The sequence below is a fragment of the Bufo gargarizans genome, chromosome 1, assembly GCF_014858855.1.
Source record: "Bufo gargarizans isolate SCDJY-AF-19 chromosome 1, ASM1485885v1, whole genome shotgun sequence".
In the NCBI taxonomy this organism is placed as follows: domain Eukaryota; kingdom Metazoa; phylum Chordata; class Amphibia; order Anura; family Bufonidae; genus Bufo; species Bufo gargarizans.
Genome location: NC_058080.1, coordinates 404120969 through 404146049, shown reverse-complemented (window position 1 = coordinate 404146049; position 25081 = coordinate 404120969). Strand labels below are relative to the sequence as shown.

The 25081-nt window shown below is 45.2% G+C and overlaps 1 protein-coding gene across 2 annotated transcripts in view; it reads right to left on the bottom strand.

Moving 5' to 3' along the window:
• Nucleotides 1-25081, bottom strand: part of XPA (XPA, DNA damage recognition and repair factor) — a 106316-nt gene that overhangs the window by 24191 nt on the left and 57044 nt on the right. For both annotated transcript variants that reach the window (XM_044271289.1, XM_044271295.1), the window contains one exon: nucleotides 20962-21127. In XM_044271289.1, the coding sequence (XP_044127224.1) occupies nucleotides 20962-21127 (166 nt within the window). The remainder of the gene's footprint in view (nucleotides 1-20961; nucleotides 21128-25081) is intronic.

Genomic DNA, 25081 nt, shown 5'->3' with positions numbered 1-25081 from the left:
CCTACCTGCCGAAATTTATAAACAATTTGCCCCAATCCTATTGCCCCAGTTACTGGAAGTATTTAATGAAGCCCGGCTGCTGGGGAAGCTGCCTGACACAATGAATGAGGCGATTATAGTTGTTATACCCAAATCGGGTAAGGATCCGATGGAGGCGGAATCATATAGGCCCATCTCATTGTTGCAGGCGGATGTCAAGTTGCTGGCTAAGATATTGGCTAATCGACTTAACTTAGTCATTGCCTCACTTATAAACAAAGATCAGGCAGGATTTATGCCAAACATGTCGACCGCGGTAAATATCAGGAGACTACACTTAAATGTCAGGTTCACGCCTTGAATGCGGCGGTCGCGTCTCTTGACGCGGCCAAAGCATTCGACAGCGTGGAATGGCAGTACTTGTTCCTGGTATTGGAAAAGATGGGGGTGGGATCGGTCTTTATTGATTGGGTCAAAATGCTGTACGCATGCCCTACGGCTAGAATACAGGTGAACGGATACATCTCTGACTCATTTAAACTGCAGAGGGGTACCCGACAGGGTTGCCCGTTGTCGCCGTTATTGTTTGCGGTGGCAATAGAGCCCTTGGCGGAGGCCATACGTTCATCCACGGTGGTCAAGGGATTTCGATAGGGCTGCAGCTAACGATTATTTGAATAATCGATTAGTTGCCGATTAATTTCTACGATTAATCGATTAATCGGGAAAAACGACAAAATTACAAAACAGAGGTTTATATGATCTTACTTGAAAAATTATGTTCAAAGGCCATATTAAAACAAATTGTGGACGACACTTATGGGGGATCTGTGGACGACACTTATGGGGGATCTGTGGACGACACTTATGGGGGATCTGTGGACGACACTTATGGGGGATCTGTGGACGACACTTATGGGGGATCTGTGGACGACACTTATGGGGGATCTGTGGACGACACTTATGGGGGATCTGTGGACGACACTTATGGGGGGATCTGTGGACGACACTTATGGGGGGATCTGTGGACGACACTTATGGGGGATCTGTGGACGGCGTTTATGGGGGATCTGTGGACGACACTATTATGGGGGATCTGTGGACGGCGTTTATGGGGGATCTGTGGACGGCGTTTATGGGGGATCTGTGGACGGCGTTTATGGGGGATCTGTGGACGACACTATTATGGGGGATCTGTGGACGACACTATTATGGGGGATCTGTGGACGGCGTAGTTATGGAGAGGGGGATATGTGCACTGTTATGGGCATAACAGTGCACAGATCCCTTTCCTCATAACAGTGCACAGACCCCCCTTCCCATAGCAGTGCCATACACAGACCCCCCCTCCTCCCCATAGCAGTGCTATAGACAGATCCTCCCCCCTCCCCATAGCAGTGCTATACACAGACCCCCCTTCCCCCTAACAGCCCCGGCGCTTGCATCTTTATTTTACCTTTTTACAATGACGCTCCCGCTCCTGTAACAGCCAGGCAGAGCGGACGGCGGCGTAACGTCACTCAATCACGTGACGCGCCTGCTCCGCCCACTTCATGAATGAAGGAGGCGGAGCAGGCGCGTCACGTGATTGAGTGACGTTACGCCGCCGTCCGCTCTGCCTGGCTGTTACAGGAGCGGGAGCGTCATTGTAAAAAGGTAAAATAAAGATGCAGCGCCCGCCCGCCCGAATAGCAACGAATCGGCGATTATTCGATAACTGGATTCGTCGACAACGAATCCAGTTATCGAATATAATCGATTACATCGATTAATCGTTGCAGCCCTAGATTTCGATATGGGTCGGTAACTGAAAAAATAGCTTTATACGCAGATGATCTGCTTATGTTTTTAGATGACTGGGAGACATCCCTGCCAGCTGCAATGGAGATCATTACAGTTATGGGCACATATCGGGCCTACGAATAAACTGGACAAAATCAGTCCTGTTGCCGCTGGCTGGGGATGGTTCGGTAGATCCTGTCATGACCGGAGGGCTACAGATCGTGTCGAATTTCAAATATTTGGGGATACAAATCTCCAGAAATAGTGGAGATTTTATAGACCTGAACGTGATGCCGTTACTGGATAAGTTCAGGAAGAAAGTACAGTCATGGTCTAAGTTACCTCTATCTATTGTTGGCCGAACAAACCTGCTTAAAATGATTCTTATGCCCCAGCTTCTCTATGTGCTGCATAACGCTCCGATGTGGATTCCACTGAATGTGTTCTACACTGTCAATGCAATCTTTAGAGACCCAATTTGGAAGAAGGGGATTCCTCGTATAAAACTGAGTACCCTGTGTAGACCTAAGACTCGGGGAGGACTGAGCGTCCCTGATACCTTGGTTTACTATTTGGCAGCCCAAATGCAGCTCATGAGGGGTTGGGGTGAGGAGGAACAGGTTAATAAGACAGGTAGGATAGTAAAACACTTGCTCAACAGAGGATGTCTCCTGTCAGCGCTAGAGGATGGCACTTTTAAAGAAGTAGGGAGAAGATACGGGATGTTGGGTATGATACATATGGTGTGGTGGAAGAACAGAAAAATGGCAGGTATCACGGGGTATACGAAATTTACTTCAATATGGCCGAATATCATGTATGATGAACTTAACAAGGTCTCCAGCGCTAGGACATGAAGGAAATTTGGTCTGGACAGACTATTTCAGTTATTCGAAGGCACTTCCCATAAAGAATTTACTACTTTGCAACAGGAGTTTAGCCTGCCTAAAGTTCTTTTCTATGTATATTTGCAAGTGAGACATGCCATACAAGTGCAGGAGCAGCGGGAGAAGCTGTTGCCTGCCCAGAACACCTGATCATAGACCTCACGGCCACTGGGGGTGGCTCGGGGGGAGTGATATCGCTGCATAATCTCAGCCTAATGGAAGCCTTACATTTAAAAATCCATTGCAAATGTTTGAAAAATGGGAAAAAGATATACCAGAATTGAAGGGAGACCAATGGGAAAAAGTGCTTGCTGACTTCCCTGATATAGCGGTAAGTGAGGCTCACAGGGTCTCGCAATTGCTCTTGCTTCACAGGGTATATAGAACCCCGAAAATGTTACATAAAATAGGGTTTCGTGCCAACGATAAATGCCCAAGATGCAAAGTCATGTCTGCTGATCTCATACACTTAATGTGGAACTATCCGCAGATATTGGAATGATGTGGCTGACCTCATTGAGAAGGTTTATGGGGTCACGTTTGAACGCTCTCCTTTATTATGCATATTGGGATATGCTGGTGGAATATTGGGGCTTAAAGAGGTTAAGTTGGCAATTCAGCGTATCTTATACCAGGTCAGAAAGCGGATAGCGTCCCGATGGATTGCTTCAGATCCACCGGAGGTGCATGAATTAGTGAAGGGTTTTCTATGTGTTGTTCTCTATGTCCATATGGAAAATGAAAAATTGATTTCAAATAAAAAGCTTTGATAAAAAATAAAAAAGTTTTACAGGTAAGACAAAAATCCTACTTTCTCGCTCGTGTCATTGGGGGACACAGAAGACCATGAGACGTTAAACAGCAGTACCATGGGGAGGGAACAAGACCAGAACGAATCTAAGGCCCCACACAGAATTGGGGGGGAGGGGGGGGAGACACATGGGAACAAGGCAGTAGGACCGACCCCCCCAAAAAAACGCAGTAACATGGTTCCTCAAGGAGAATGACAATGTGGTAAACAGAGACATGGAGAGGAGGACCTTAAAGGATAACTGTCACACTTAGACGCTAATTTCAATTTTCATATATGCAGTTACTAATAACATGATATTCCAGAATCGGTTATTATTAGACTGACTTACCCCATATTTAATAAGATTCAGCCCTTAGCAACCAGTCTGCATAAAACTGCAATTTCACTATTCAGTTAAGATGGCCGCCACTGCCCTCACTAGCCAGTAACAATAGCCCCCCAAAAGTGTCAGTAACCAGAGCCCTCCCCCTAAAGGGTTAATCTCCTGCAGCACAAAGGGGTCCTCTTACCACATGTTGCTTTCATTTATACACTGAGCAGATGGCAGATCTCCCTTCCCTGTTGTGCGCTGCTTCCACTCTGCATTCTCCAGCTCTGCTGAGTGAGGGAGCGTCTGCCAAGCGCAGGGACAGGGAGAAGTGCACACAGTCCAGGCACTGTTATCAGCTGCTGGGGAGGACCTGGCTTTAATCATTTACTTACAGTCCCTGGCTGTCAGTAATCTGACCTTGCACGCAGCCTGCTTCTGCGTCCTCCGTCCTTCAACAGATAGACGGACCATGCCTAGCAACCCTATTTTAAGCACAGGTAAAAGTAGGTAGTACAGGGAACAAAACTGTGGAATTAAGGGGCAATTGAATACACAGTGAAAAGTTGAAATAGGGCCACCAAGGAGATATTATTCATCACAATCCAATACTCCCCCCCCCCCCCCCCCCAAAAAATACGACAGTTATACTTTAAGCTCCAAAACAAGAGGAGAGAGAAGCCGTCTGAAACCTTTGGAAGGCTGCCTGAACTAGCAGACCTAACCAGAAGCTAAAGAAACAGGTATAAGCAAAGGGAACAGGTAGACGCAATGTACATGTCTGAAAACATCAAAGTTGCTTAACCCATCAGACACTATTGACCGCCACTGCGGACCAACTCCGCCTGAAGAAGAAGAGAAGGAAGCTATGAGAGGAATGTACGAAACGGCCAGACCGGAACCAGATATGGGATAAATACTGTGCCAGGAAGGGAGTGCGGACGTCGAACACCACAAAGTCCCATAAAAAAATGTAACGGAACGGAACCATACTACCCATGCAGATACTCCACAGCAGAAAGGGGGCCTACTAGAACACAACGGCTATGGAAACTGGACAAGCAAGCAAAAACAGTATCTGGGGGAAGTGCAACTACTTGCTTTGTGGAAGGGGAGAACAAGAAGAGGCCAATACGGTTCAGTAGAGAACTAGTGTAAGTGGTGACAACAAGGACAGTACGACTGCCGTACCCAGTGAGGGAAGCAGTGCAGACAACTCAGAGTCAAACTGGATAAGTGCATGCCCAAACTTCTACAAGGAGGGAACGCTGATGCTGTCACCGTAGCAGATGGTAGAGGCAATGCACAACATGTGAAGAGAACAAGGCGCTAAACCAGCACCACAGACATCGATAAGTTATACCAGGTACAGAAAACCGGCCCACCAGCAGTGAGCAAACCCATCACCAGTACAATGGCTTGGTATGGGCATTTGACCAGCGCTATAAGGAATAAGTGAACCTATCAGCCACCACCTCAGAAACATACCATGCCTGGTAAATGTGTTGCAGAAAACCGCACAAAATGCCAGGGTCGATACCCCACAGGGAGGAAGGAGTTGCAGCAAGAACCTCCGGGGCCGCACCCACTGACAATGTGTCCTGTAAGCCAGAACCAGTGACTGTCGGCACTAGAAGGATGAAAGCAAAAATTCTCCCTGGGAAGGGGTCACACAGTAGTAGCCACGGAACAGGAGTAGCCCAAAAATCTACAGCCAGCGCAAAGACTGCCTCCTAGGGGGAGCTCAACGCGTTTTGGGGCCTCTTAATGGGTCCCCTTCATCAGGAGCATGTACATTCAATATACAATAAAATGGGGTTTAAATAGCATGTGGATTAGTCAAAAAGACCGCCAAAAAACGGCATTAAATTGTGTCACTTCCGGTTTTTTCATGCGTTCCACCGTGGAACGCACCGGAAGTGACTACCTCAGTGCCTAAAAAGCATTGGTTCGATAGAGAAAACCGATCTCTAGTACATGGTGTCAATTATTAAGCAAGTGGGGTTAAAGGGGGTGGCCTACATCCACCTTTGAATGTGAAAGTGGGTGTTCGTCTCCCTTTCTTCAATTCTTCATTGCGCCCACGGTGGAACGCAAACCGGACTTCCGGCATACTCCACCGTGGAACGCACCGGAAACGGAAGTACCGGGTGTTCCTACGAGTCTATGCAGAGTTCGAGGTTGACCGCATGCCCGACTTCCGGTGCGTCCCAGCGTGGAACGCACCAGAGCCGGAGACGCGCCTCCAAAGGGAGGTGTATATGTTGTAAGATCTAGAGGTTTGGAAACTAGGGGGGGAGGTCCTTGATAATAATAGGTTTATACTGTGCCTCAAGATGTTGATAAAAATCAGTTTTGCACAATGGTATCAATTGGTGTCAATGGAGTCGTTTTTATCCCTTGTCATGTGATAGGGATTTTTTAAGGGAATGGTTCCAGTTGGAGGGAAACTGTTAATACAAGAGACAATATTTTGGAAAATACAGCAGGTATCCATATTAGTGATAGTGGAAGGATCATGATTAAGTAGTAAATAGTCAGGGGTGACATTGATAATAAATATATACATAGATCTCCAGATCACATCTAGAAACAATTCATAATATATATGCCTCATAAAAACTCATAGAAAAAATAAAAATAAAATAAATAGCTAAATAAAAAAGTCCTTTTCATAACATATAGATATGTTTGATATAAAACTATATAGAAATAAGACGTGCTGGATAAAAGTTGGGGTGGATAATTACATATATCAGTAAATAAATATTTTAAATCCGTATATGAATCAAGACGTATGGATGATGCTATGATTGTAGGTGGCACATACAGGGTTTAGGTGGTGGTACTTTTTCAATAGTTGGAGTATTCTAAACATTCATTCAAACCGAAAGGGGATAGGGTGTTTAATGTAAATATCCAGAACATTTCCTTTCGGCATAGTTGTTGGTATGATGAGGTGATGGTTTCTAGGGGTGTGACTGTGAGACCGATTATGGAGCCCTCATGCTTTTCAGAGAAATGTCGTGATACGCTATGTGTCGGGACTTTACGTTTGATGTTGGACCTGTGTTCACACATTCTTTTTCTGAGGGTTTGTGTGGTCCTACCGATGTATTTTAAACCGCAGGGACATTTAAAGAGGACCTTTCACTACTCTACAAACGAAAAACTAACTATACCTGTGGGCAGAGCGGCGCCCAGGGGTCCCCCTGCACTTACTAGTAAGTCTGGGCGCCGCTCCGTTCGCCCGGTATAGGCTCCGGTGTCTGCGCTCCCTCTGACTGATTTCTTGTAGGAGGCGTGTCCCTTGCTGCACTGCTGGCCAATCGCAGCGCACAGCTCATAGCCTGGCTATGAGCTTGCGCTGCGATTGGCCAGCAGTGCAGCAAGGGACACGCCTCCTACAAGAAATCAGTCAGAGGGAGCGCAGACACCGGAGCCTATACCGGGCGAACGGAGCGGCGCCCAGACTTACTAGTAAGTGCAGGGGGACCCCTGGGCGCCGCTCTGCCCACAGGTATAGTTAGTTTTTCGTTTGTAGAGTAGTGAAAGGTCCTCTTTAAGGAGATATATGACGTTTCTGGTTCCGCAGTTTAGATCTTGTTTTATGATCCAGGGACCCGAGGGACCCCCTGTTTCAATGGTCTTGATGCCATGTGTAATCATTGCGCAGCATTTGCACTTTTTGATGCCACATTTAAAACATCCTTTTTTTATTGGTAGTGGAACAATTGTATTTGGAGATGCTTTGAGTTTGGGACAGGATGGGGCAATGATGTTTTTAATGGTTTGTGCCCTTCTAAAAGTTATGGACGGCAATTGGGGTAGTATATTTTTAAGGATGGGATCTTTCAGCAGGATATTCCAGTGCTTTGTGACTACCTTTCTAATGTTTTGGTGGTCTCTATTGTATCTGGTGATAAGATTGTATTGGTATCCTTTCTCGTCCGTAGTTTTTGGGAGTGATGGTTTCAACGCTTCTTTTTGATCTATTTTAAGGATTCTCTGGGTCGACGCTTTGATTAGACTTTTGGGGTATCCTTTTTCCAGAAAACGATCTTTAAGGATTCCTAGTTGTATTTTTAGGGTCTTTTCGTTGGAACAGTTTCTCCGTACTCTTTTCATTTGCCCGTAAGGTATATTTTTCTTCCACTTGGTGTGGTGGCAGCTGGAATATTCTAAGTAGCTGTTGGCGTCTACTTTTTTAAAATGGGTACTGGTGGTGATCTTGTTATTGATGATTTCAATCTGTAAATCTAGAAATGTTGAGCTCTTGGAGTTGGATTCATGTGTAAATTGAAGACCCCAGTCGTTCTGATTTAACATTGATATAAATGGGGTTAGGTCTTCGGCGCTACCCCCCCAGATGAAGATGATGTCATCGATATATCGGCGGTAAAAATGCACATCCTTATGGGATTGGAGACCTAGAGACTCTTCAAAGAGGCCTACGAACAAATTTGCGTATGAGGGTGTGAACTTCGTACCCATAGCAGTACCTCTTGTTTGTATGTAGAAGGAATCGTTAAAGGTGAAGAAATTATGTTCTAAAATGAATTGTATTGCCTTTAGAATGAATTCTTATAACCAAAACACCCTTAATAAAAAAGAAAAAATGTTCCTTACGCCCAATCACCCCACCACTGCTCGCTTCTACTTTCTACCTAAAATCCATAAAACCCTCATTAACCCTCCTGGTAGACCGATCATTTCCGGCATAAACTCGCTTACATCCAACCTCTCAGCGTATGTCGACAAGTTCCTACAAAAATATGTACAGAAACTTCCTTCCTACCTAAGAGATTCTGCACACCTTATTAACACCCTCAGCAATATAGATTGGAAGGATCACTACATTTGGGTCACACTTGACGTGGCATCCCTCTACAGTAACATCCGGCATGATTTGGGATTACTTGCAGTCAGACATTTTCTGGAACGGGACCAAGAAATGTCCTCCCCACAGAAAGAATTCATTCTAAAGGCAATACAATTCATTTTAGAACATAATTTCTTCACCTTTAACGATTCCTTCTACATACAAACAAGAGGTACTGCTATGGGTACGAAGTTCACACCCTCATACGCAAATTTGTTCGTAGGCCTCTTTGAAGAGTCTCTAGGTCTCCAATCCCATAAGGATGTGCATTTTTACCGCCGATATATCGATGACATCATCTTCATCTGGGGGGGTAGCGCCGAAGACCTAACCCTATTTACATCAATGTTAAATCAGAACGACTGGGGTCTTCAATTTACACATGAATCCAACTCCAAGAGCTCAACATTTCTAGATTTACAGATTGAAATTATCAATAACAAGATCACCACCAGTACCCATTTTAAAAAAGTAGACGCCAACAGCTACTTAGAATATTCCAGCTGCCACCACACCAAGTGGAAGAAAAATATACCTTACGGGCAAATGAAAAGAGTACGGAGAAACTGTTCCAACGAAAAGACCCTAAAAATACAACTAGGAATCCTTAAAGATCGTTTTCTGGATAAAGGATACCCCAAAAGTCTAATCAAAGCGTCGACCCAGAGAATCCTTAAAATAGATCAAAAAGAAGCGTTGAAACCATCACTCCCAAAAACTACGGACGAGAAAGGATACCAATACAATCTTATCACCAGATACAATAGAGACCACCAAAACATTAGAAAGGTAGTCACAAAGCACTGGAATATCCTGCTGAAAGATCCCATCCTTAAAAATATACTACCCCAATTGCCGTCCATAACTTTTAGAAGGGCACAAACCATTAAAAACATCATTGCCCCATCCTGTCCCAAACTCAAAGCATCTCCAAATACAATTGTTCCACTACCAATAAAAAAAGGATGTTTTAAATGTGGCATCAAAAAGTGCAAATGCTGCGCAATGATTACACATGGCATCAAGACCATTGAAACAGGGGGTCCCTCGGGTCCCTGGATCATAAAACAAGATCTAAACTGCGGAACCAGAAACGTCATATATCTCCTTAAATGTCCCTGCGCTTTAAAATACATCGGTAGGACCACACAAACCCTCAGAGAAAGAATGTGTGAACACAGGTCCAACATCAAACGTAAAGTCCCGACACATAGCGTATCACGACATTTCTCTGAAAAGCATGAGGGCTCCATAATCGGTCTCACAGTCACACCCCTAGAAACCATCACCTCATCATACCAACAACTATGCCGAAAGGAAATGTTCTGGATATTTACATTAAACACCCTATCCCCTTTCGGTTTGAATGAATGTTTAGAATACTCCAACTATGAAAAAAGTACCACCACCTAAACCCTGTATGTGCCACCTACAATCATAGCATCATCCATACGTCTTGATTCATATACGGATTTAAAATATTTATTTACTGATATATGTAATTATCCACCCCAACTTTTATCCAGCACGTCTTATTTCTATATAGTTTTATATCAAACATATCTATATGTTATGAAAAGGACTTTTTTATTTAGCTATTTTTTATTTTTATTTTTTCTATGAGTTTTTATGAGGCATATATATTATGAATTGTTTCTAGATGTGATCTGGAGATCTCTGTATATATTTATTATCAATGTCACCCCTGACTATTTACTACTTAATCATGATCCTTCCACTATCACTAATATGGATACCTGCTGTATTTTCCAAAATATTGTCTCTTGTATTAACAGTTTCCCTCCAACTGGAACCATTCCCTTAAAAAATCCCTATCACATGACAAGGGATAAAAACGACTCCATTGACACCAATTGATACCATTGTGCAAAACTGATTTTTATCAACATCTTGAGGCACAGTATAAACCTATTATTATTATCAAGGACCTCCCCCCTAGTTTCCAAACCTCTAGATCTTACAACATATACACCTCCCTTTGGAGGCGCGTCTCCGGCTCTGGTGCATTCCACGCTGGGACGCACCGGAAGTCGGGCATGCGGTCCACCTCGAACTCTGCATAGACTCATAGGAACACCCGGTACTTCCGTTTCCGGTGCGTTCCACGGTGGAGTATGCCGGAAGTCCGGTTTGCGTTCCACCGTGGGCGCAATGAAGAATTGAAGAAAGGGAGACGAACACCCTCTTTCACATTCAAAGGTGGATGTAGGCCACCCCCTTTAACCCCACTTGCTTAATAATTGACACCATGTACTAGAGATCGGTTTTCTCTATCGAACCAATGCTTTTTAGGCACTGAGGTAGTCACTTCCGGTGCGTTCCACGGTGGAACGCATGAAAAAAACCGGAAGTGACACAATTTAATGCCGTTTTTTGGCGGTCTTTTTGACTAATCCACATGCTATTTAAACCCCATTTTATTGTATACTGAATGTACATGCTCCTGATGAAGGGGACCCATTAAGAGGCCCCGAAACGCGTTGAGCTGCTCACTCCCCCTACCCTGGCTTTTGGAATAAAAAGATTAAAAGAAAAGAACAAGGACTCGAGAGTGATCTTTGTCCATTTCTAAGACTCTACTGGCGATCCAGGCGCAGGAGGTGTAGTGTGGGTGTCTTGAGCTTTATCCCACATTACCCTCCTGGGTGAAGTGAGTCACTTAAATTTTTGATTTTATATTCTACATGTCAATTTAATATTGTTTTAACCAATTGCTTTTATTTTTATTAGCGCCATAAATTGCTATTTTTTTTATGGGTTATATATCCCCACAATTTTAGATACTTGGGTTTTTGGCGCCTCTTCCGTGGTCCTTTTTTTAGCGTCTCCACGCTACCCCACTCCTTACTTTCCAATCACCCACCTGTGAGTCCCTCAAGGTGGGTTGAGACCATTTGGCAGCCTGCCCTTACCTGTCCCATCACTTTCACTTCACAATTTTATTTTATTTTTTTTTCCCCCAAATATTTCAGGGGAAATTAAAGGATATTCATTTTTGTCCAACCTTTGGCGCCTTGCGCAGTTATCCCTGGACCATTGTATTGAAGGCCCAGTGACTAACCCTCTCTTTTTTCTTATCCTGTTTCTGACTTCCTAGGGGGAGACCATACCAGTACCCATGGCCTCTCCAGAGAGGAGACTCCACCTGAAAATGAGGTCAAACAGCAGTAGCCAACATGAACTGTTGGTAGTGCAATACTCCACCAGGGAAGAAAGAAAACTGGCAACCCGTGCAGACGTTCCACCTACTAAAGGAGTGTGGACGCCGAGCGTGCCAAGGCAAAGCAACAAAATTAGAATGCTCCACATGGGGACTCGATTCACGAGGAGAGGCATGTTGTGGGTCAACACCCTGGAAAGACAGAGGCTGCCACGTAGGTGCCCGACCCCAATCCGTACAATGACTACCTGAGGAAAAGGATAGTGTGAAAGTAGTCACAGTATCTCGTGGTAGTGCCAATATACCATCTATATGACAGAGGGTAAGGCGATTGTCTGTGTCTAGAAAGGAGACCACCCTTGGAATGGGATGGAAAGCGACAAGGGGATAATGTGATAGGGTGGAAGATTCCAGAGGTAATGGGAATATTCAGTCTATGGAAAGAGGGGAACCCGACAAGATGTGCATTATCCACTGGTAGAAGAAGTATCACTGGTTGTGGAACTACCCCGCTGATGGAAGGAGGATAATGCTACAGGATCTTACAGTATGCAGGTGTGGTACCCATCTCCACCTAAGAAAGGCGGATAATGTAACAGGATAAACAGTTTCCAGTGGTAGTGGAGTTACTCCGCTGACGGAAAGAGGGAAACCTGACAGATGTACAGGGTCCACTGGTAGTGCAGGCACTACTGGTTGTGCAACTACTCCGTCAATAGAAGGAGGATAATGCAACAGGATCTACAGTATGCGATTGTGGTGCAACTAGTCCACTTATAGAAGGTGGAAATCCAACCGGACAGAAGATAACCAGTGGTAGCGCAATTACTCCATGGAATGAGGATAATGTCACAGAATGTACGGTACCTAGTGGAAGTGTAAATACACCCACTACTGAAGGAGGGCAATGCTACCACGAATATATGATCCAATACAGTATAACGTCTCCTTGTGGCCCCCATACAGTATAACGTCTCCTTGTGGTGGCCCCCATACAGTATAACGTTTCCTTATGGCTGCCCCTATACAGTATAATGTATCCTTGTGGCCCCCCCCATACAGTATAATGTCTCCTTGTGGCTGCCCCCATACAGTATAATGTCTCCTTGTGTTTTTTTTTCTTTTAAACAGGTATTTATCGCGATATATATCGTTATCGCGATAAATTTCTTAATATCGTTATCGTCTGAATATTTTTTATATCGCCCAACCCTATCCAGTGGTAGTGCCAATATTCCGCCTATGTAAGGAGGGTAATGGTACAGGACGTACAGTATCCAGTGGTATTGCTAGTACTCCGCCTATAAAAGGAGAGTAATGCGACAGGCTGTACAGTATCTAGTGGTGAAGCAAATACTCTGCCTATGGAAAGAGGCCTTGCTAGTTGCTACCGGGATGTATAGGGTCCCATGTGCAAATACCCTGCCTATGAAAAAAGAGCAATGATACAGAATGAATAGGATCCAATGGTAGTGCAAATACTCCGCCTAAGGGTCCATTCACACGTCCGTATGTGTTCTACGGATGCGTATATACAAACAAACTGAAAAAAATGGTGTGGTGTTAGGCAGGAAGTGCTCAAACCCATATGCAGTTGTGCATATGTAAACAGGGGAGCAAATCCTGCACTTCTGGCCCATTGCTAATAGCGATCCCCAGCAACAATGCATACAGTGGAGGATGCCCGCAGCGGACCACAAGTACTACAATAGATATCCTACAAGATAGCAATTATGTGGATATGATAATCAATATAACAATATAATAATAGAAAAGACAGGTGCACTCTGCAGACTTACTAAGCCCTCAAACTGATGATAAAATTGAGAGATTAGCCAATATCTCCTACTAAGAGGACATGTCTGAGCCCGAGCACCGCGCCAAGGTTTCTCAAGTAGCTCGGGTCCTAACACTCGCCTACTTGAGCCGTATGGCCAATACCAGGAGCCAGTGGGCAAATTACAGGAGCGTGAGGTCCGACTCACAAACAACTCACCAGTTACCTCCAGCATGTAACCATGCCAGCAATGGGAGGAGGGAGGAGTCTACAAGTCCCACTCAAGACTGGCTGATATGGCCCAGGCCTCGCAGGTGCACCTAAATGTAGCCTGTGGATGGAAAACAGGCTCATTTCAATTGGAGCTTATACATCTCCAGGCATCTGTATATACAAACAAACTGAAAAGAATGGCATGGTGTTATACAGGCAGGAGGTGCTCAAATCCATATGCAGTTGTGCATATATATATATATAGGGGAGCAAATCCTGCACTTGTAGCCTGTTGCTAACGGCGATCCCCAGCAACAATGCATACAGTGGAGGATGCCCGCAGCGAACCACAAGTACCACAATAGACATCCTACACAAGATAGCAATTATGTGGATGTGATAATCAATATAACAATATAATAATAGCAAAGACAGGTGCACTCTGCAGACTTACTAAACCCTCAAACTTTATTATTATATTGTTTTACGGATCCGCAAAACACAGACACCGGCAATGTGCGTTCCGCATTTTGCGGACCGCACATCGACGGCACTTTTATAGAAAATGCATTTGAGGACAAGAATAGGACATGTTCTATTTTTTTGCTGAACGGAAGTGCGGATCCGGACGTGCAGATCCGCGGATGCGGACAGCACATTCCGGCCCCATTGAAAATGAATGGGTCCACACCTGTTCCGCAAAATTGCGGAAATGATGCGGACCAATTTTGCGGACGTGTAAATGGACCCTAAGAAAGGAGGGTAATGCTACAGGCTGTACAGTATCCAGTGGTAGTGCAAGTATTCTATTTAAGAAAGGAGGGTAATACTACAAGCTGTACAGTATCCAGTGGAAGTACTCCGCCTAAGGAAGGCAGGCAATGCTACAGGCTGAACAGTATCCAGTGGTAGTGCAAGTACTCCGCGCCTATAAAGGAGGGTAATGCTACAGGTCGGACAGTATCCAGAGGTAGTGCAAGAAAGAACATGATTACCTCTTTTTTAAAAATCCAGTTACCCCTGTCATATATTTTCTACCAAAGATACATAAGGATCCCATACATCCCCCTGGGAGACCTATTGTGTCAGGGATCAACTCCCTGACCAGTAGAGTCTCCGAATACATCGACTACTTCTTGCAGAAATATGTGATGGTGGCCCCCTCCTATTTGAAAAATTCCTCTAGTGTTATCGATCTCGTAGAGGAGATTGGAGAAATCCAGGGGACCATGTGGCTAGCCACAGTGGATGTGTCCTCCCTCTACACCTGTATACCAAAAGATTTGGGAATCAAGGGGGTTCAAGAAGCCCTGGATAGTGACACCCAAATAGGGATAGATCAAAAAAACTTTGTTTTGGATTGTGTGGTTTTCTGTCTCACCCACAATTATTTTCTCTATAGTGATTAGGGCTGCACGATATGGGAATTTTGTGCGATTGCGATTAGGGCCCTAAAAATTGCGATAACGATATGCGATGCAATATTTTAAGGGAATTGTGCTAGAGGTCTATTTGCTTTGATTTTCCCATATGAGCTGCTGACGCGGCTGGGTATGACATAGTTATGGGGGGGAATCTGTGGAGGACGCTGTTATGGGGGGGGGGGGATCTGTGGAGGACGCTGTTATGGGGGGGGATCTGTGGAGGACGCTGTTATGGGGGGGGGATCTGTGGAGGACGCTGTTATGGGGGGAATCCGTGGAGGACGCTGTTATGGGGGGAATCCGTGGAGGACGCTGTTATGGGGGAAATCCGTGGAGGACGCTGTTATGGGGGAAATCCGTGGAGGACGCTGTTATGGGGGAAATCCGTGGAGGACGCTGTTATGGGGGAAATCCGTGGAGGACGCTTTTATGGGGGAAATCCGTGGAGGACGCTGTTATGGGGGGAATCCGTGGAGGACGCTGTTATGGGGGGAATCCGTGGAGGACGCTGTTATGGGGGGAATCCGTGGAGGACGCTGTTATGGGGGGAATCCGTGGAGGACGCTGTTCTGGGGGAATCTGTGGAGGACGCTGTTCTGGGGGAATCTGTGGAGGACACTTATGGGGGACTTGTGGATGGCACTGTTATAGGGGATGTGTGCTATGACACATAGGGCCATGAGGGGGGCCAGCATAAGACACACATATAGCATCTTATGCTGGTCCCCCTCATTGCCCTATGTGTCCTAAACTGCAATAAACATAACTGGCTTTGTGTGTGAAGTATTTTACTACTGTGTGAAACAAGCTCTCTCCTATTGATAAAATGGCCAGCCTCTGTAGTCTGTACTCACCGTCACACTACTATGAATGCACTGCAGCGAACGGCAGTGAGCAGGCCGGCCGGCGCGTGACTGACGTCACTTAGTAACGCTCCTGCTTCCTGAAGTGGGAGGAGCGTTACTAAGTGACGTCAGTCACGCGCCGGCCGGCCTGCTCACTGCCGTTCGCTGCAGTGCATTCATCGTAATAGTGAGTACAGAGGCTGGCTATTTTATCAATAGGAGTCAGAGAGAGCTTGTTTCACACAGTGGTAAAATACTTTACACAAAAAGCCAGTTATGTGCGCGGGGCCCCTTCATATATAATCGCGGCATTTTCGGGTCGGCCAAATCGCCATATCGCATTTGGCGATTATTGCGATTCGATTATTTTTTCGATATATCGTGCAGCCCTAATAGTGATTCTTTTCATCTCCAGTGGGTTCCTAAAATAGTTTTGTTCTCTACAGTAAGGCTGGGAGAACAGGATCCTTCCTCAAATTTCAGGAAGAGATCATCGAGAACCTCCTGTACCCAGGAGGTTCCGTGGCCCCATCCACCAGTGTAGTTAGCCGTCTACACGAGCGACATTTCCCCAGTGTCGTTGCCGGTACCTCAACCCAACCGTCACCCCGAAAAAGATGGTGTCTGTAGCAGGAGTGGAATAAGGCGTGACACCCGCTATTTCTGTCTTGACTGCCCTGACCACCCTGTCCTATGCTTTGGAGAGTGTTTCCGGAAGTACCACACACAGGTACACTCAGCATAGGGATCACATCTCACAGGACAGGCACACAGGGCTATTAGGGCCCATTCACACACAGCTGCTGCAAACCTCTCCTTTCACCTGGGACAAAGTGCATAACGCACTTCGCCACATCTTTGGGCGATTTGCGCTTTGCACATTGTCCCATGAGGAAGGAGAGGTTTGTCCTATAAAGGTAAAAAAAAACAACAACAAAAAAAACACACCAGTAAGCAAAAAAGTTAACGTTCAGTTTCAAAAGTTAAATAAAGTTTATATGTTCTATTCTAAAGTTATTATAAAGTTAATAAAATTTATTGCGTTGCGGCCTGTTTTTTTCTTTAACCTTCCAGGTGGACCAACCGATCGACAAGCTGCAGCACTGATGTGCATTCTGACAGAAGCATTGCGCTGCTGTCAAATTACACAAAAGTCGGTGTATGCGGCGCTGCAAGACGAGATTTCTCCTTTGCAGTAAAAGATACGTTCGCCGAGGCATATGAGCTGAGGGGCGGTGTTCATATGCTTTGGCAAACACTTTGTATATATAAAAAATAAATAAAAATCCTGGCAATGATTTATTCATCCACATCGATTGATGTGAATGGAGAAATCGGGTTTGCCAGGGCATACGAGCTAAGTGGGTATGGATGTTGGGCGGAGCTCCTATGTCCTGGCAGACGCCTTTCCCCTCCTTTTTTTTTTTGGGCAGAGATTTTTTCATCCACATTGATCGATGCGAATGAAGAAATCTGTGCCGTTCATTTTTTTTCTTTCAGAACGGAAAAAAAAAATATCTCATTACCTGTATGCTCAATATAAGGAGAATAGCAGAAACTCCTAATGCTGGCCATACATGTAATGATTGCGGAGACCCTCAAATGCCAGGGCAGTACAAACACCCCACAACTGACCCCATTTTGGAAAGAAGACACCCCAAGGTATTCGCTGAGCGGCATATTGAGTCCATGAAAGATTGAAATTTTGGTCTCAAGTTAGCGGAAAGGGAGATTTTGTGAGAAAAAACAAAAAATAATCAATTTCCGCTAATTTGTGCCCCAAAATTTTTTTATATGAACTCGGCATGCCCCTCATTGAATACCTTGGAGTGTCTTCTTTCCAAAATGGGGTCACATGTGGGGTATTTATACTGCCCTGGCTTTTTAGGGGCTCTAAAGCGTGAGAAGAAGTCTGGGATCCAAATGTCTAAAAATGCCCTCCTAAAAGGAATTTGGGCACCTTTGCGCATCTAGGCTGCAAAAAAGTGTCACACATGTGGTATCGCCGTACTCAGGAGAAGTTGGGGAATGTGTTTTGGGGTGTCATTTTAAATATACCCATGCTGGGTGAGATAAATATCTTGGTCAAATGCCAACTTTGTATAAAAAAAATGGAAAAAGTGGACTTTTGCTGAGATATTTAGCCCACCCAGCATGGGTATATGTAAAATGACACCCCAAAACACATTCCCCAACTTCTCCTGAGTACGCCGATACCACATGTGTGACACTTTTTTGCAGCCTAGGTGGGCAAAGGGGCCCACATTCCAAAGGGCATTTTTCACAGATTTTGATTTCAAACTACTTCTCACGCATCTGGGCCCCTAAAATGCCAGGGCAGTATAACTACCCCACAAGTGACCCCATTTTGGAAAGAAGACACCCCAAGGTATTTTGTGATGGGCATAGTGAGTTCATGGAAGTTTCTATTTTTTGTCACAAGTTAGTGGAATATGAGACTTTGTAATAAAAAAAAAAATCATAATTTTCCGCAAACTTGTGACAAAAAATAAAAAGTTCTATGAACTCACTATGCCCATCAGTGAATACCTTAGGGTGTCTACTTTCCGAAATGGGGTCATTTGTGTGGGTTTTCTACTGTCTGGGCATTGTAGAACCTCAGGAAACATGACAGGTGCTCAGAAAGTCAGAGCGGCTTCAAAAAGCGGAAATTCACATTTTTGTACCATAGTTTGTAAACGCTATAACTTTTACCCAAACCATTTTTTTTTTATCAAAGACATGTAGAACAATACATTTAGTAAAAAATGTATATATGGATTTTGTTTTTTTTGAAGAATTTTGCAAGTGAAAGATGTAATTTTTTTGCAAAAAATTCGTTACATTTCGATTAATAACAAAAAAAAGTTAAAATGTCAGTAGCAATGAAATACCACCAAATGAAAGCTCTATTAGTGAGAAGAAAAGGAGGTAAAAATTAATTTGGGTGGCAAGTTGCATGACCGAGCAATAAACGGTGAAAATAGTGTAGTGCAGAAGTGTAAAAAGTGGTCTGGTCATTAAGGGTGTTTCAGCTAGGGGGGCTGAGGGGTTAAAGGGATCCTGTCATCAAGTTTATGCTGACCTCACTGAGGGCATCATAAACTAGTAACAGAAATGCTGATTTCAGCGGTGTGTCACACATCAGCTAAAAGTCAGTGGTTGCTGAAAACCAGCATCATAATCATTGCAGCCCAGGCCTTTCCCCGCTCGGCCCATTTTTTTTTAGACCTAGCATGAGCGGGGAAAAGTCACAGATTGCAGCGCAATGAACCTTTGTGCCACACTCTGCACCAAAAGTACACCCAATATAGACATATTCCTGTTAGTAAATTAGGGTTGTCACGATACCAAAATTTTTATTCGATTTCGATATCATAAAAAAGTATTGCGATACTTAATACCATTTACTACCGCGTGAAAAAAAATAAACCACCAAAAAAGGCTTGCGTGCATTCCGCATTTTATGGAACGCCCGGGCCATAATAGAACAGTCCTATCCTATTTTTTTGGGGAAAAGGTGACAAACAAATTTGAGAATTGCGCGGTTTTGATTTTTATTTCTTTTTTCTGTTACGGCATTTTTATATTTTAATAGTTTGGACTTTTGAGACGTGGCGATATGTAATATGCTTATTTATTTATTGTTTATATATTTTATGTGTAAAATTGGGAAAGGGGGTGTTTTATACTTAATATTTATTTATATTTTTTTTTACTTTATATTTTATTAGGGTGAATAGGATCTTACACTCTCCCTGCTGCCCTGTGCACACGGCAGCAGGGAGCTTTCCATGGCAGCCAGGGCTTCAGTAGCGTCCTGGCTGCCATGGTAATCGCCATCGCACCACCAATGGAGGGGAGGGGAGACTTTAATATTTGGGGGGGGTGCACTGCGCCACCAATGTTTTTAATACTGGAGTTCTGGGAGGGTGGAGGGCGCACTGCACCATCAATTAATAAAAAACTAACGTTTAATTCAAATGCAGGAGGTGGGTGCTGGCGGCAGAATCACATAGCCGGCAGCCAACCTCTATGACAGGGAGCTGCGATCAGCCTCCTATATTTGCATTAAACGTTAGTTATTTTCATTGGTGGCGCAGTGGCCATAGCCCCTCCTCTCTCTCCTGTCATTGACAGTGGGGAGGGAGAGACTCCTTCTACACTGTGCTGCTGAGGAGAACATGGCACGCACTGAGAGCAGCGCATGCCATGTTCTCTGATACTAGGTAAAAGGCAAATCCCGGTATCAAATCGATCCGGGTACAAAAGTATTGTTTGGGTATCGATAATTCGATACCCGGTACAACCCTATAGTAAATAACCCCCTAAAAGCCATGTTTTCTTCCGTACAGAGAACATGGAGGAAATTCTTCTTCCCTATCACTATTTTTATATACAGAGAAGCAGAAGACATTATACAGAAATACTGGACATTTCTGATGTGAAACCAGCAGCTGTGAGGCAGTAAAACATTATCTGCTGAAGCATGTCTATCTATCACTGCAGCTCACTCCTCCTCCCCCTCCCCAGACTTCTATGGGATTATTTAATATGTTCCTTCAGTGAGCTGGTAGTCTATCTTGGTCTCTCAAGACAGAATTATCACAGAATTCTGAGTGAATGTTAGTTTAGGAAAGAGAAAAGAACTGATAACTGGAGAACAAGGCATTCTTTCCTTACTCTATTGATTTATGCAAAGTTGTCTGAACGTACAGTGACCATTTAAAGTGCATACTATTATATTGAAAATTTCTCACCAGGTCCAGTGAAAGTCACTCACTAGCCATATAGAACTGCACCACACACTCAAAATGTTCTCTACACATCAAAAGAATTTAGCATAAAAACAAACAAAGTTTTTCTGTACCTGCAATTTCAAGTAAAGCTTCATGTCTCCCCAATGAGAATTGTGAGGGTTTTTCTTTAAAATATACTTTAGCACAGGCTCCCTTTGATCAATATCGCAGTCTTTCAGTAAATACTCTTTCTTGGCTTCAGTCCTCGTTATGAGTTTATGTTTTTCTTCAGTGTCTCTAGGAGTCAAAAACAAAAATCATCTTACAAATTTTACGTAGAGCTGTCATAGCCAGTTAATAAGGATAAGGACAAGTTCAATTAGAAAAGATACTCTTTGTGGAAACTTTCTATGTTGTTGAAGGCCCTAGAAAACATTTTAATCTACAACTAAAAACTAATTAGATTTCAGCTGGCAGGTTTTAAAGTGCAAACATTAATTTAAAGCAGGCATGCTCAACCTGTGGCCCTCCAGCTGTTTCAAAACTACAACTCCCAGCATGCCCGAACAGCCTACAGCATTTTGGGAATTGTAGTTTTACAACAGCTGGAGGGCCGCAGGTTGAGCATGCCTGATTTAAAGGGTTATTTCCCATTATAGACATCTACATATTTTCAGAGAATTTATCATTAATGTCGGACCACTCACACAAACAACCACCTCTCGATTCATTCTTCCCCCTGGATGCAGTGACCAGTAGTTGCCTCACCTGGAGGGACGGGAGACCCTCGCCTATAAGACATTTTTGTGGAAATGCCATAGCGGTCTACAAAAATGAACAACCCTTTATTTGGTTGGTGCACTGGCATGCAACGTCCATTATTATTTTTTAGCTGGTAACTCACTCTTTATGGTATTTAGCAGTACAAGCTAATAACGCAAATGAAAGAAATTTTAAAAAAAGTCTGAATAATAAAAAATTGGATTTTTTGTACTCACCGTAAAATCCTTTTCTCGTAGTAGGCATTGGGGGACACAGCACCATGGGGACACAGCACCATGGGTATATGTCCAACTACCACTAGGAGGCACTAGACACAAAAAGTGTTGGCTCCTCCCAGGTGGGCTATACCCTCTCCACAGGCACGAGGCTATTCAGTTTGTACCAAAAGCAGTAGGAGAGAGAAGAAAAGCAAGGAACCAACAACTCCCGTACCGGGAAAGATCAAGAGACCAGCCCGGAGAAGCGGAAGAAAAAACATAGGGAGGGATCTGTGTCCCCCAATGCCTACTACGAGAAAAGGATTTTACGGTGAGTACAAAAAATCCAATTTTCTCGTGCATGGCATTGGGGGACACAGCACCATGGGACGTCCCAAAGCAGTCCCTGAGGGAGGGAAAAGAAGAGACGCGCCACCGGTTGGGCATACAGGTGCAGGAGAACCATGTGACCCAACGGGAAAAAACACGAGATGGGCAAGAGGTTCCATAACAAGGAAGAAACCTCAGAAGAAGCAGGGAAGACTGCCAGCACCCCAGGACAAATGACTGGAAGAAAATCCCAAATGCAAGAAGGTGGCAAAAGGAAACAGAGCGCAGCCAAGGGCTGGAGAAAAAATTAGGACAGCACCGCGTGGTGAAACTACCCAACGCTCTACATTGTTCCAGACCCAAAAAACCTGTGGCCATCCCCTGAAAGGCCAGGGGAGAAAAGAAACAGGGAAGCACTGAAAACCAAACGAGTGGGGGAGCCATAGCAAGGCTCACATGTGAAGGGAGGGGACTCCCCTCACCGCAAGGCCAGGAAAGAAGCTAAGCGCCCCATGTAAAGGTGAAAACCCAAGGCTGCTAGAGGAAACCGCCAACCCTGGAGAAGGAGGGGGTTGTAGGTAAAAAACCAGGAAAAGAACGATAGCTCCTGCGTCCCCAAAAACAGGAGACGAGGCGCAAGCCTCCGAAAACAAGATATCACCGTGAAGCGTAAGACCAGAGGAAACACTGGGCATGTGAAGTATCATGGAAAAAAGAAGCCAGATACAGGCCAGGCAACCTCGGCAGGACACACTGGACTGAGAGACATGGGAGTAGAAGGAGAGCACTCCAAAAAACCTAAAGAGGAAAGGTCCTACAACAGGAGGAGGTCCCTCCCGAAGGAGACCATACGGTGGAACTGCAAACCGCAGCACTAAACCACTCAATACCAGGTACTTGACGTGGGAGGCTGGAAAAAGAGACACAAATCCCAAGAGGACCTCAAATGAACAGGGACAGGGACTCCAGAAAGGAGTACCCAGTATGGGCTCACAAGGAACCAGAAGCTGAACCACCAGAAGACAACGCAAGCCAGAATATCCAGGAAAGGCGAAAAGAAACCACCATAGGGGAAGGGGCATTGGCCATGGACAACTAGCCGTACCAAGAATATTGACCAGCAAACCTTAAACATTGTCCCAGAGAGGGCAAGTACAGCAGCTCGGGATGTACCACAAAACGACAGACATCCATATGCATAAGGAATGCAGAAGTCGCCATGAAAAAACCGGGGTAGCCTACATAGAAATGTAGAAACCAGCTGCGACCGGCATACAGAAAACTTCCAGGGGGGAGAAAGCACCAGACAGGTGCAGACGACGGCAAGGTCCAAGAGGACTGCCCCTCCGCCATGTAGCACAACTAAGCAGAAAATACAAGGGAATACCGAAAACACCTGGACCCAAAAGGAACTACGGGGCCCTGTCCGATACCAGAGCAATCAGCTGAAAATTCAGACAGGTGTGTGTGGCGCTCAGAGGTCCTGTCCTTGACCCATCAGGGAGGACGTCCAGCAATGATAAAAGCCGTGGACCCAGAAGGATTCCGTGTGGCGGACATCCAGCGATGACAGAAAACCGCAGCCGCGGCCGATGCCACCAGCTACGTGTCCAAACAAGGTAGAAGATCCAGTGGAGATCCTTGTACTTCACCAGGAATGGGCCGCTCAGCAATTAGGAAACAACGCGAGTACTCCCCTATAACATGGGGTAACGCGGAGCACAGCATACCGTAGTACCGTAAAGAGAAGGCAAGAGCAACTACAGCACGAAGGCCAACAACCACCTGGCCACGGAGTAGGGAGCGTGGTTGAATGAGGACCACCCGCCGGATCAGACAGATCAGTCATATACTGGAGCTACCAGAAGTAGCAGTAGACCGACAAGGTGGGGGTTGGGCTGGCCCACACCTGCCAGACATGGAAACCATGCACACGCTGAACGAAGGGGGCCTGGTGCAGACAGTGCCTTGAGAGGTAGAAGGAGACCAATGAGCGCGACAGTAAAGGAGTGGCAGATGTATGGAAGAACCAAATGGATGGAACCAACATCCGCAGCACAGATTAGAACCCGTGGGCAGAAAACACCCAGTGATACAGAAACTGTCTGAGCTACAGACCGCACCACAGGGCCCAGCGCTTGGGGTACTACAAACACACGCCTAAAATATGGGCAAAGTGGCTGCATGTTGCCAACTAAGGAGAGTGGAAACATAGCCACAGCATCTGGGAATGAGACAGCATACGGAGGGTACAGGTACACAACCTGTAAAGTAGAAATATGGCTGTGTTAGAGGAACTACATTTAAGATCGAAGCAATGTGGCCGCATGGTGCACCCTAGACCCAGAGAGGTGCAACAGCAACCGCGTTAACAATGGAACCCAGTAGGGCCGCACGGTACCACAAAGAACAAGACAGGTGCACACCACAATCAGGTAGGTGCAATGGCAACAGAAACAGGGCCGCATAGCACACCCTAGAAGCCAGACAGGTTGAACGGCTGCAGCATCGGAGACGGTTCAGGGACTCTACCCATGAAGGGAGTAAGATGGCCGTTTGGTGCACACTATGATGAGGTAGGTGCAATGGCCACGGCAATAGGAGGAGGCCTCAATATCTCGTCCTGTAAGGAGAGAAAATGCCACATGGAACACCATAAAGCCGGACAGGAGGAACGGCTACCGCATCCGGAGATGGCTCAGGTACTCCACCTGTTAAGGGATCAAGGCGGCAGGGAACAGACAGGTAACTGAACCGGACAGGGGCAATTCTACGGCAATTGAAAGTGGCCTCTATATTCCGCCCGTAGGGAGAAATGTTGCCGCATGGAACACAACAGAGCCCGCCAGAGGTATCGGCTACAGCACCGGTGATGGCGTAGGTACTCTACCTGTGAAGGAAGCAAATTGGCTGGGAACAGACAGGCGCAATTGCAGCGGCA